Genomic DNA, 13,992 nt, shown 5'->3' with positions numbered 1-13,992 from the left:
ATACAATTAATCTCCATCCAAACTGCCTCCCACCTCCAATTTTGAGTAGGCATTTAGCCTCTTACAGTACATAATATCCAATACTCATTGATTTTAACAGTTTGGTTGTGTGTCGGTGTGTGTTGGGGTGTCTTTGTTTGCCCTTGACTCACCCTCTCCCTGGTAGAAGGTAGACTTTAACAAAGGGGTCGGAGTAACCATTGTTGTCCCGTGGGGCGAGGTTCCTGGCCTGGAGAACGTGGACGATCAAGTTGCCCAGCTGTTTGTCGTAGTGGATTTGAAGCTGCAACAAGCCGAGCGGAAGCGGAACAGTATGTTGGAATCAAAGGGGGACAAAAAAAAAAAAAAAAAAAAAAGAAAACAAAAGAAAACAAAACCGTTGTGGAGGTTCTAGATATCAGACTATCCTATCGTAATCGTAAGAATGATGTTCTACAACAGTGGTTGAATGTCATGGCAAGCCAAACACTTCAAAACAGAATAAATGTACATACATGTACATCATTTTGGTGAAACACTGTTATGAAGTCAAGTCAAGTCATGTTTATTCATATACTGTAGCATATTGAAAAACAACAGCAATGGACCCAAAGTGCTTTCCAATAAAAGATGTACCTGTATCTCTCCAGAGACAGGGTGGGACTGGGTCTTGACCACCTCTGCTGTCTGTAAGACAAGAGATGAACATACTTATATGTCATCGCTGTCACATTCATTATGAGCTCCTGTCTTTAGATAAGAGCTTGAAAATCCATTCTTTATGTCATTTAAATTCCAAGATATTACTATGCTCTATGGTTCAGTAGTTATCATCTGATGAAAGATTGTTTTGTGTTTTTTTGCCATGGCTTGTCTCCAGTAAACACACAGTCTAATATATCTTTAGTTGTTTAACTTGCTATATTTCTGAGTGTGCCAGTGAGGAGTCCCGCCAAGAGAATGTAAGGGCGGATTCAGACTGGGTCTGATTGAATCGAACCGTTCCCGAGTACGACTGGCTTCTCCCAGCTGGCCAGCATTCACACTGGCCCGTACTCGAGCATTTAATTTAGCAGTAATGGTAAATATGTGCCTCATGGGGGCGCTGTTGACTATAGGGCTTTGGTAGATAGTGAATGTCATTCACAGAAGAAGAGTCACTTGCCAGAGTTTAGAGTGAATAATAAAGTTTGACTGTGTTCCTGACGTTGTCTTGAGTTATAATAATAACAGAACAACAATACACAACCAAAGCAGTGTGTGCGTTGGTCTTTGAAACCTCAAAATGTAACGTTGTCTGTTATTATCAATATGATCGTGACGTCCCTGATGCATCCTTGGTATTTTAGCAGTGACGTCACGGTCTATCCTTGGTATATTTATCCTTATAAACACGTTCGCTATACATGTGTTTTTTGTTTATGTTTTTCCACGGCTCGTGCTACTCAAACACTAGCGGGATTATTAATTCTTGTCAACATTCAAGTAGAACTATGAGAAGGTATAACCCAGCTAAAAGAATGTGTAGTTATAAAAAAATATATAAAGGATATATGATTAGAAGTCCACTTCCTTCTCTTGGTACGGATGGATTCACACTGTAACATTCCGTTCCCGAGTCCGCAATCGGACCCGAGACTACCTCCCCAGGTGGTTTCGGGTACGGTACAGTGATGCGTTACGGGGAACGGTTCGCTACGTTCACACTACCACAACATCTGCCATGTGGTCCGGGGTGCGCACCCGGGACCATAGTCTGAATCCGCCCTAACACCTCCATCCTACCACTCCCGTTTAACCCCCAATTTTTTTTATTTTGTAAACTTTTTGCCTATAATGACAGCCCAAAATACGTATGCCATGGCTTAATGTGGTTAACCCCATGTGGTTCTCAAACTTTCTCATGTCAAGGACCCCAAAATAATATGCATTTGTGCCTACAAGATTGAACATCAAAACACATCTACAAGCTCACAACGCGTCCAACGCGTTGTGAGCTTGAGCAGCTATTCATTAAATAGTATATAGGTGTATAAAGGTGTAAAGTGGTTAAACAGATTTTGATGCCATATTAAAAGGTAGGGAAAGTGATTTCCTTTGGTTAAAATAAGTGTTAAATAGCTCTATATTCTGATGATACTCATTGATATAGAGTGTTTGTTCAGTAACAGCAGTCTCCATGTCTCTCCAGCTCTTTATTAAAGGATACCAATTTTATCCAATCAGGATAGAGAACTCAGACAGGATAAAGAATAAACAAGTGAAATTGGAAGTGATGACAGATAGAAATGAGCAGAACAAAATTGGAACTGGAACATTATAAAAAATGAAGCCAATAAATGGGTACTCTCTCCTGATTGGCTGGACCCCTCAGTCAGGTCATGGTTGTCCAGAACGGCAGGTATGTGACTTGCCCACAATGATTATGACACTTGTACCACAGTACCTAAAAATGTATTTTCTGTTTATCAAAGAGCTGGAGAGACAGGGAGACCCCTGTTACTGCATTGTGAGCTTGTCGGCTATTTTCAAATGGTCGAAATGCATATAGGGCTGAAGTGGTTCACTTTCCCCAAAAAAAATGTTATCGTCTACTCAGGCTTTTGGGAGCACCCCGGACAGTTTTTAAGTTGCTTGATTCAGTATTTATATATTTGTTCATTTTATCAGACAAGCCCCCTTCCTAAACCCACTGTAACTCCATTTTAACCATGTTAGATTAATCGGACACACCCGTCCTTGGTTCTGGTGACTGATATTGAACTTCTAATACGTGAGGAGACGTATTAGAAGGATACGTGGAATTACTTTTTCCATTTATTTTTTATATATTTTTTGAAAAATTAAAAAAGAATATTACAATAAAACATTTAAATAAAATAAATGAAAAAAAGCAATCGAAAAAACACGCCCCCTCACGTATTAGGAGGGCAGGATGAGTCACCAGAACCAAGAACGGGTGATTTTGATGAATCTAACATGTTAAAAATGGAGTTTGAAGTTATAATGTTTTTTTATAGCGTGTCTGATAAAATGTATATCAAAATAAATACCGAATCAAGCAACTTAAAAACTGTCTGGGGGGCTCACAAAATCCTGAGTAGAGACGATAACATGACCACAACATTTTTTGAAAGTGAAATATCCCCTTTAAGTACAGTACTTGAGTACACGCACTTAGTTACTTTACACCACTGCCAACCACACAGACTCCCTCACCTTGCCGCCATGGCGCTTCTTGCTGATGGACGGTGAGCTTGGCTGAGCGGGGCTGGAGGCCGCTGAGGTGGAGGTGGCGGGTGGAGCCGAGGAGGTGGAGGTGGTGGAGGGCTGCTGGGGAGCCTGCTGCTGGGACACCTTCTGCAGCTCGGCTGCCAGCTGCTTGGGATCCACACCTGGAGACCTGGGAGGCCTGTCACCTGGGAGACACATGCACATCAGTGTTGATTTTTTTTTGACAGCACATTTTTATTTCGTTTTGGTCACAGTCTTTTGAATAAAGTAAAATTTAGTTTTAGTCATATTTTAGTATATCTGAAATGTTTTAGTTTTTGTCTATAGTTTTAGTCGACTAAATATCATAAGATTATAGTCGACTAAATCTACAGTTGATTTAGTTGATTAAAATGTATGTTGGCGGTGCCTTGATGGCGTTGTAATGGCTGATTTTACACTTGGTTGCATGCTGAAAATAGCCGAGTTGTGAGCTTGTAGATCTGCTATTTTCAGTTCTACTGGATCTCTTCTCCACTAACTCCCAAACATTTTAGTCTAGTTTTTATTTGTTAAATAAATTGTCAATATATTTAGTCAATGCAAGCTTCCACATTAGTTTCGCTGAGCGAAAAAGCGTCTTTTATTTATTCGGACCGAGTTTTTATTTGTTGACGAAATTGTCAATATATTTAGTCAGTCTTAGTCATCATAGCATAGTTTTTATTTAGTTTTCGTCCCTGAAAAAAGGTAGTTCACAAATATTTTTCGTCATAGTTTTAGTCGACGAAATCAACACTGATGCACATGATATGGGTTCAATGTAATGCAATGCAATGCATTTTCTTAACAACTTTTCTTTAAGCAACGTTTCCCAAACACTGGGTCAGGACCCATTCTTGGGTCCTGACCCAGTGTTATATCATAAGATCATAAGAATATCATAAGATTATAGTCAACTAAATCTACAGTTGATTTAGTTGATTAAAATGTATGTTGGCGGTGCCTTGATGGCGTTGTAATGGCTGATTTTACACTTGGTTGCATGCTGAAAATAGCTCTAGAAGCTCGCGTTGTGAGCTTGTAGATCTGCTATTTTCAGTTCTACTGGATCTCTTCTCCACTAACTCCCAAACATTTTAGTCTAGTTTTTATTTGTTAAATAAATTGTCAATATATTTAGTCAATGCAAGCTTCCACATTAGTTTCGCTGAGCGAAAAAGTGTCTTTTATTTATTCGGACCGAGTCCGAATTTTGCGTATTTTCGCATAATCGCCGGTGTGTAATGACCTTTAGTCATCATAGCATAGTTTTTATTTAGTTTTCGACCCTGAAAAAAAGGTAGTTGATTTTTCGTCATAGTTTTAGTCGACGAAATTAACACTGATGCACATGATATGAACACAGGGTTCAATTTAATGCAATGCAATGCATTTTCTTAACCACTTTCTTTAAGCAACGTTTCCCAAACACTGGGTCAGGACCCATTCTTGGGTCACGGACCCATTTTTATGGATTGTGAGTAATCATCCTTTTTTTTAAAAATCATTTCCTAAAGAATATCTACATATATTTCGAGATTTTCAAAACATAAAACAATTTAAAATGAGCAACATTTTGCTAAATATTTTTTTGAAATGATAGAAAACATGCGACGTAGGTGCGAGGGGCTGCTACGCGGCCTGAACTCTAGTAGATTAAAAGTTTGTTAATAGTATTCGGTAGCTTTCATGCAGTAGGGGTGTCTGTTGTTGACAAAATGATAATCTCGTACCGATCAGTAGTGACCTGAGGTGACCATCACCTCAGTTCGACGGAGGTGATGATCAAAGAGAGAGAGAGAAAAAAATCACCTTTAGCGGGCTCATGGAAATCCAGCTGCTGTGAACTCTCTGAGTCAGCCAACATATTTAGATCACTATGAGAGAGAGAGAGACAGACAGACAGACAGACAGACAGACAGACAGACAGACAGACAGACAGACAGACAGACAGACAGACAGACAGACAGACAGACAGACAGAGAGAGAGAGAGTTAGGAAGGATGTCATACATTATTTAAAGTTCAAGGAAAAAACTGAAGGAAAACTGAAACGGAAGAGAAAGGAGAAGGCAAGCGAGGTGGCAGACATCCTGAAATGACTACGAATCACACCTCCAGTACACTAAGAGCTATTTCAAATGGAAGGTCATGATGCTTATAAGCAGGTGTTCCTGGATCCATTAACATTCGGTTTAAGGTTAAATCCCAGCTTGATCGTGACATTCATGAAAGGCAGTATTACATAAGGCAGACAGGATGCAAGTGAACGATGACAGCAGGTGAAAGAAGATAAAGGTGGGGAAAAGAGAGACGGATGAGGGGGGTTGAGAGAGGCAAATGGGAGAGAGACAGACAGAGAGAGGTACACGGTATTTTTTATGAATTACTCATTGCTGTGAATACATAAAGGGCATGTTTATCAAACATACTTGTTTATGTTGAAATGCATGAATTGCAAGCAATACTGATGCGTATCACACAAAAAAACATATTTTATCATCAACTAGGCAGAAAAAGTATTTCCATTTATCTCATTGTTATACATTAGTACAATCAATAATCAATTACTTTTTAATCAATTTTCGCTGTATGAGTTGTTTGTGTATCTCATTTGCCACAATTGTTATTCAAGTGTGCGTGTTTTTAGATCATGTTTCTGCTATGTGTTGTTTGTTAATTTGTATGTTTGCTGCTTTTGTTTTATTTTTACATGAGTAATATTGTCATCGTTTCATTAGTTATATCCTAATTTCTGTGGAAATAAAGTAAACTAAAACAAAACAAAAGCTAAGGTGAGAAGATTGGATGCCAACCTCCTTGACATCCCCAGGACAAAGAAACAAACTTGGGGTGACAGGGCCTTCTTGGTCCCTATGGCAGTTTTCATGTCAAGGACCCCCAAATTGACACTTATTACCCCGCGGACCCCCATTTGAAAAGATAAGCCGGAGACCCCAATAAGAGAAGGTTTTTACGGCTCACTAGCAGTGATTCTCAACCATTTTAATTACAAGGACCCCCAGTTTGACATGCATTAGGGCTACGGACCCCCATTTAATGGCATTTATACCTCTGGGACCCCAATTCATATTGTAAAATCAATGTTAATTTAACTCTGAGAGTGTCCAAATGGAACCAAATGGACTCATTAGGGTCCATTTGGTTCCATTTGGACACTCTCAGAGTTACAGACCCATAAGGGTCCATTTGGTTCCTATCCATCATTTAGCTGGGGACCCCCTGGAACCCCCTCAAGTACCCCTGGGGGTCCCCGGAACCCAGTTTGAGAATCAATGCCCTATGGAACTCACTTCCAGCTCACATCAAAGCTCCCCCACCCTCGCCACGTTTAAAACCACACTCAAAACCCACCTTTTCAGACTTGCATTCCCTATCTACCTAATCGCCCCCTTTTTCTTTACCTTTACTTCATAGTTTTTTGCTTTTTCATCTATTTTTTTCCTAATAAAGTTGTTTTTATTTTGTTTTCGGTTTTGTAAAGCGACTTTGAGTACTCAGAAAAGCGCTATATGAATTGAATGTATTGTTATTATTATTAAAAGATGGGGTGTAATAACGAAAGGATGAACTTACAGCCTGACGCAGAGCTCTGCCTCGCCACACTGCTGTCCCACAAGCCCCTGCACTTCTTCATACGTCTTCCCCGACAGAGGGACGCCGTTCCACTCCAGGACTTGCATTCCTACACGCATCGTACAATAACACATGCACATGTTAACAATTACACACACACACACACACGTGTACAAATACACAGGAGCACAGGAGCACGCACACAAACAAACACGCAGCCCACAGCAGGCAAATTATTAAACCTCAGACAAAAAATAGCCTGATGAATTAATTCCAAAGTACTAGTACCTCACACCTAAAGCTACAATCCGGGATTTATTTGAATGAATCAAACGCTATTCTAACCAATCTGTATGGTAGAGTATATTAATACAATATAACTAGAACATCTGCAGCGATTGGAAGTGGTCTCCCTGTATCGGGTAGGACACCTACTGGTTTACAATGTCGATAAAGGTATTTGACGCAGCAGGCGGTGCAACAGATTGGACACTTATAGTGTTATCATCTTTATTGTGGTTTGGACATCGTTGCAGTTACCTCTCCGTCTGGAGAGGACATAAAACGTCCAGATTGTAGCTTTAATGATCAGATATATTCTGAGCCAAATGTGTGACCAGGTACTGTAGCATATGTCTAATGTCTAATGTCTAATCAGATTTCAGTACACGCACGCACGCACACACACACACACACACACACACACACACACACACACACACACACACACACACACACACACACACACACACACACACACACACACCTATGCGTCATGTTTTAAGCACAACATTGTGAGATACAGTAACTGCTAGATACATCCTGAAGAGTTATCAGTATTCTAGTATATAACACCGATCTGGCAGGAACGCAGCATTGTGTGTTTGAATGATAATGATGACATATCTGGCCAGACATTTAGCATTTAACCTCAATAGTGGCAGCAGCATTAGGGTAATAATCCACTGAGCTAGCCCAAGTGTCACACTGCCTTTTATCTGCAATTATCGTTAAAGTCTGAGGTGTTAGAAGTGCAATCAGTGGCTACCCCCCCCAAACCTACTCCCAGCTACGAAAACGTTGTCTCTCTGAGCTGGGGAGGAACTGCTCCTTATTAACCTCAAGTGAACCCGGGACGTCAAGGTTCAAACGAGTCGACACACACATACGGCACGGCAAACGGCCCACTGCACAGCACGCCACGCACCCTGCCATCTGGCAGGACTTACACAGGTTCAAACAGCTCTTCAGCGGGTTCCATGATTTGCGTCGCACTCGTAAGTCTTGAGCTGCTGTGTGTGTGTGTGTGAGCAACATTGTGCTAAATCAGGGGTCTTCAACAAGGGGGTCCGCAGGACCCCTAGCGGGGCCCTCAGAGTTACTACAGGGGTGCCACCAAATCTTTGTGTGACAGAACAGAACTGACAGAACTTTAGCTAAAAATAGCAGATCTACAAGCTCACAATCTGCTATTTTTGGCGTAGAGGGAAAAGAGAGCAGACCAAGTAAAGAGTGAAAGGTCAGGTTTGCAGAAGTATTGACAGTTTAAGTGGTTAAATGCCTGAAAATACACATTAACATGAATCCAACATACAATGATGATGCTGTCTAACGAAGAAGTTTAATCTGCAACACAATTTTATACAATCTGTAGTGGGGGGTCCCTGCTTCATCTCTCTCTCAGCTAGGGGGTCCTTGGCCTGAAAAAAGTCGAAGACCCCTGTGCTAAATTGTAAGGCTTTGTCCAGACGGCAGGCAAATATCTTCAGGACTGACTGTCCACATTGTTGTGTGTAAGCGATCAGAATCAGACATCCTCGGCCTATATCTGCATTGATTGCTGTGGTAACGACGCAATGCCATACTGTAGGCGCGAGCAATGATTCATTTATACATGCCGAAAATAGCCAGAAGCTTGAGGATGTGCTATTTAACCGTGAGCGACACCAACAACGTAAAAAATCTGGTTTTAATCACATTTCAAACCACAAAGGAATCTGATTCACGCCGTTCAGACTTTAAAAAAATAAACGTTGATCAAAGCAAGGATGAACGCGCATGCACGTAGGTGCAGGCTTGCTCTGTCACTTCCCGCTATGTTTGACACTGTTCACACCACTGTGAGACATCGTGTTCCGCTATCATCCTGTTGGCTGTGCCACAGTACATTACAGGCCTTCTGTTCGGTCCCGACAGGACGTCCAAATCAATGTCTCAAGGAACAGAACCACAGAACAGACACATCTTCACTGCTGGAATGTCCCAGACATCAACATTTGTTTGTTTCTCTACTACAAGGCCTACAAATATAGCCTGGTAAACCCTCCTCCAGAAATCTCATTTCCATTTGATTTCTGAAGTGAGTCTGGCCTGATCGCCCATTCTGCAATATTGGCTGTGGGCTGGAGTTGGGCGGGAGTAATACCGTTGACTGACAACCCCTTCAGCCAATGATCGTTTTTCCCCTTCAGCCAATCAGCAGTTCATTTTTACCACCTCCAGACTATGTGACGCAACGGGACTTTTGAGACGGCCATGCCCAAATTAGGTTGCCTTATTGGGATACATGCGTGTCACTCCCCGCCCCTGCCGGTTCTCTAAATTTATATTTTTAAATAGGCTCTGTCATGATTAATTGACCACATATATGAAGTTAAACAACTAAATTCTATCCAAACGATATCTTAATAGTATATTCCGTGCCTCAAAAAAGAAGTTTGAGACCGTTTTAAAAACAAAAGTAAGAAGTGAAGGCACTCGCAGAACAACAATGGCTATCGGCGTCACTTAGGCTGCACTCGGCTTCATTCGGGCTCACTCGAACTCGCCACCTGATTGGCCAACTGTCGCTGTCAATCACAGAACGATGAGCGACGACGCTGATAGGCTCGGTTATTTGGTAATGCACTAGAAACCCCCACAATGGGCGTTCAGGCCAGACTCACTCCAGAAATCAAATGGAAATGAGATTTCTGGAGGGAGGGATTACCAGGCTACTACAAATATGCAGTAGCTGTAAATGTCTTCCAGGTTCAGTAGAGGGTTGGGTTCAGTTAGACTGAGATAAGAAGTTTTCTGATCCGGTCTAGAGAGAATCACTGGATGGTCTGTGATCCCAAAAAGTATTCCCTAACCAGGGGTGTCATAGTTGTGGTCCTACCCATAAACATGTAATATCTTATGAATCTGTCAAGTACTTCTTGGAATCCATTGTTTTGTATGTCCATGGTGAGACTCGGATACTCATAGGCTCTGTGCATAACTGTAGTTCCCTTTTCCAGAAGGGGGCATAAATATTTCATGTTCCGGGTCAGTTTCTCATTGATTTGATTGGTTCAGCAGCAGATTTGAACCGAAAACACATATGAAGATGTTTCCATATATTTTATATGTTTGAAACTGTTTGACAACAATTACATGCCAAAAATAGGGATGGAAATTAAATTAAAAATTGTAAATACAAGTGGGGATTAGATATTGGGAATCATCTGTGTAAAGACCAGAATGTTCCCGTTCTGGTTCAGCTGCAGAATGTTCTCTTGCTTGTCTAATAAGTACTGATCCCAGGTCAGAGCCAGACGATATTTGAAGTGACTTTGTAGCCTGCAGACAGCATGTTTACAAGACACAGTAAATCAGAAGGAAGGATGAGGAGCCATGGCATAGAGGGAGAGATAGAAATGGAAGAGAATGGAAAGAGGACAGACGAAATGTGGCCATACACACCAACATGCACAATAACAAACACATCCATTTTTAGACTCTCAAAATGAACCATTTTCACCCCGGTGTACCTATTTTTTTTGCCTATAATGTTATTTTAGATGATTAAAAATAATCACAAAGGTTTCAAAATTATTTGTTGTGATGTGACGCATTTTTAGCTTCTCAATATGCTATGCTATTTCCGCTATTTGGGAAAAAAACATTTAGTATATGTACAGTATTATATACTATATGTATAACTTCAATATGAAAAGAATGTTTAACTTATTATTATATAAAGCAAATAATATAAATATAATATAATATAAAATAAAAACAAACTGAACAAGCTCCACTGTGAGCTTGTAGATGAGCTATATTTGAACATTAAAAAAAATGTGGACATATCAGCTGCATTGCAATTGCTGATACTTTGGCTGATAAATTGGCCAATCCGATATATCCGGTCAGGCTATAAGGATAAGATAAAACCTAATGTTAAACATAAAAAAAAAAAAAAGCTTAAGCTAAAAAAAAGAGATGGCATTGCATAGGTAAAGCTGGCTGATGTTTTTTGGGTTTCTTTTTAAAGGAACTTTTATGTTGTTGTTTTAAGTTGCTGTTTCTTTTATGTGGAACTTTTGATGCCGCCATCTTGGCTAGGACTACCTCATAAAAGCAATTATGAATCTCAGTGTGACTACACCTGGTTAAATAGAGGTGAAAGCAAGCTCGCAACACGTAGACTTGGTGTAGAGGAGAAAAAGGAGGGGACCTCAGTGAACTAAGTAGGTTTACGTGGTTAATAAAAAAAACGTGTGTTTACCCCACTATTTCATATTAATATATATTTACACAGGGTTTTATCTTGTAATTTTTTTTAAACAGACTTACCCTCTAAAATCTTTCCAGTTTGTTCTGCGGCGCCGCCAGGTAAAACCTTCGCCACATACGCTCCAATGTCTCCGTTACTGCCCGGGATCTCCTTCCCTCCGACTACTCGGATACCTAATCCATTTCCTGGTCCCAGAGAAACAAAGACATTCATTTCAAATGTATTGAGATATGCACACATTTTAACCCATTAAGACCGGCAACGCAGCACGTGTGTCGTTTTTAGATTTCTATGGCTATTCAAAAATAGCAGATATACAAGCTCAAAGCGCGGCACCGAGTGCCGCGCTATGAGCTTGCAGAACTGCTATTTTTGAAAAATCGTGAACATTTTGTTCAAATCTTTGAATATATATATTGTAAAGGGAACATTTGTAACTCAAATCTTTGCTTCTGGGGGTTCTACAAATGTCTTCTAAATATTCCAAATCCTAACAGTTAAAAAAAACAACAACAACATGCTGCTATAATCAGTGGTTCCCCAACTTTTTCATGTCAAGGACCCCCAAAATTTTATGTATTTGGCGGCGGACCCCCATCTCAAAATATTGTGTTCCAGGGACCCCCATAAGAATAGATTTTAGTTACAAATATATATATATATATATATATATATATATATATATATATATATATATATATATATATATATATATATATATATACAAATATTGGACCACAATGTTTTGTTTTTTTACTTATGCTTCTGTGTAAATAAAATAAAAATGCCCTCAAGAATCTCTTAGTTACACCAACATTGTTATTGTGAAGCAATTGGTTAAAGCTTACTTATTAAGACAATAAAGATGATGATAAATTGCTAGTGTGCTAGTGTGCTAGTGTGTTAGTGTGCTGGCGTGCTGGCTCCGTTGAGTGAGCACAGGCTCCCGCTGGTCAAGGAGAGATTCCCCAGACACCAGCCGAGTGGGAGCGGGGGGAGAAGTACAGATGGCTCGTTCAGGTCATATGGCAATTTTGGGCATTGTATCTATCTATTCATTTTAGCCGATAGATTGCACGCTTAATATTGATTCCTTTCCCCATCTACAGCTGCTATTTAAAAAAATATATATCAAAATGTGCTCCTGTCCATACAGTGTGTTTATACAACACGCAGACACAGACGATAATGAGTGACAACTGTCACTCATAACCTTGGACACGGCCAATTATCGCTTTTAGCTTCGTGCTTAGCTTCATGCTCTAGCTTCGCGCTTTTATATCTGAACAGGGCGATAGTCTGATTAACCACTAGTCTTGATGTTGCACGAGTTGTGAGCTAAAAAAACAAAACAAAAAACACTCCCAAATCGATTACTTTATTCAAATCAATTTATTGTGATCGATTCAATCAATTAGTTTGATTAACTGTTGCACCCCTAGTGCCAACTCAACCAGAGGAGCCAGGAAATGACCTGTCTGCCTGCTACGGGCCCGGATGGACGCGTTCATGAGCGAACGCCGACGAGAAGATATGAAATAAATAGACCATGCAGAGAGTATGGTCTATTTATTTGATATCTGTGCCAGACTGACATCAGCCTCATCAGAGCTCATGATGGGTATTGTATGCACTTCATTTACCGTGCTCTTTCTGTTTTACGAGCATATAAACGCAGTAGCCTGAAAATGGCTTTGTTTGCCACAACTGTATGCTACACCTACCCGTAAGGGGCACATCCGATCCAGTCTGTAAGCAACCAGGTCAAATTATAAAAATCTAAAATTCCTTACACCTGCAGTGTGAGCGTACAACATCATCCATAGTGAGGCATTCTGTCCTGTTAGCTATTTGCTGCTACATTGTGAACCAACACTGTTGCCAGATTTTGTGAGAGAAATCTCTGACAACCAGGTCTATGAAAACAAGCCCAAAAGAAGCGCCTATAGGCCACATGAGCACTTCAAACCTATACCTGTATATAACGTCTATTTTCAAATAGCTCACAATGCGACGAAATGATCTGATCGTTGAAAGATCTGCTCTGATATTCTTTTTTTTAATCTTGAGGGAAAATAAATTCAAAATTTGGAATGTTTTTGAAATATATATCTAACACAAATCTGCTACGGGGGTCCCTGGCACAAATTATAATTTCAGATGGGGGTCCGTGGACAAATACACATTAATTTGGGGGTCATTGACAAGAAAATGTTTGAGAACCACCAGTTTAAAAAAATCAAAACATGTAGAAACGCTTTAAAAACAAGCCCAAAAAAAAACGCAACCCACAACTACCAATAATTACAAGCGACTTTACATAAAAACAAGCCCAAAGTCGCTCATAATAAGCAGACCTGGCAACGCTGCTACTGAATGTAACACGGTTATATTGTGGACCACCTTTACCTGAAACACTGCGGTCTTTGGGATCCCTTTGCAGGTTTACTCTGAGGTGAGGGAATGGGTAGTATGGACCTTTACCCTAAACACACACACACACACACACACACACACACACACACACACACACACACACACACACACACACACACAACAAAGAGGTGTCATCAACGTACCTTTGAAAAATGGACAGCTTGACAGAAAGTGGACATAAATGTT

At 40.3% G+C, this 13,992-nt stretch overlaps 1 protein-coding gene across 1 annotated transcript in view; it reads right to left on the bottom strand.

Annotated features, from left to right (window-relative positions):
- The window catches only part of pcloa (piccolo presynaptic cytomatrix protein a), a gene marked incomplete at both ends in the record, with an annotated part of 89,917 nt that overhangs the window by 15,121 nt on the left and 60,804 nt on the right, over positions 1–13,992 (bottom strand). The window contains 7 exons of the mRNA XM_084049571.1: positions 153–283; positions 616–666; positions 3,199–3,398; positions 5,047–5,111; positions 6,831–6,939; positions 11,430–11,555; positions 13,780–13,855. Coding sequence (XP_083905697.1) covers positions 153–283; positions 616–666; positions 3,199–3,398; positions 5,047–5,111; positions 6,831–6,939; positions 11,430–11,555; positions 13,780–13,855 — 758 coding nt within the window. The remainder of the gene's footprint in view (positions 1–152; positions 284–615; positions 667–3,198; positions 3,399–5,046; positions 5,112–6,830; positions 6,940–11,429; positions 11,556–13,779; positions 13,856–13,992) is intronic.

The sequence above is a fragment of the Gymnoscopelus microlampas genome (genome assembly GCF_963454915.1).
Source record: "Gymnoscopelus microlampas genome assembly, chromosome: 23".
NCBI classification, from domain to species: domain Eukaryota; kingdom Metazoa; phylum Chordata; class Actinopteri; order Myctophiformes; family Myctophidae; genus Gymnoscopelus; species Gymnoscopelus microlampas.
This window is presented reverse-complemented; position numbering and strand designations above follow the sequence as displayed.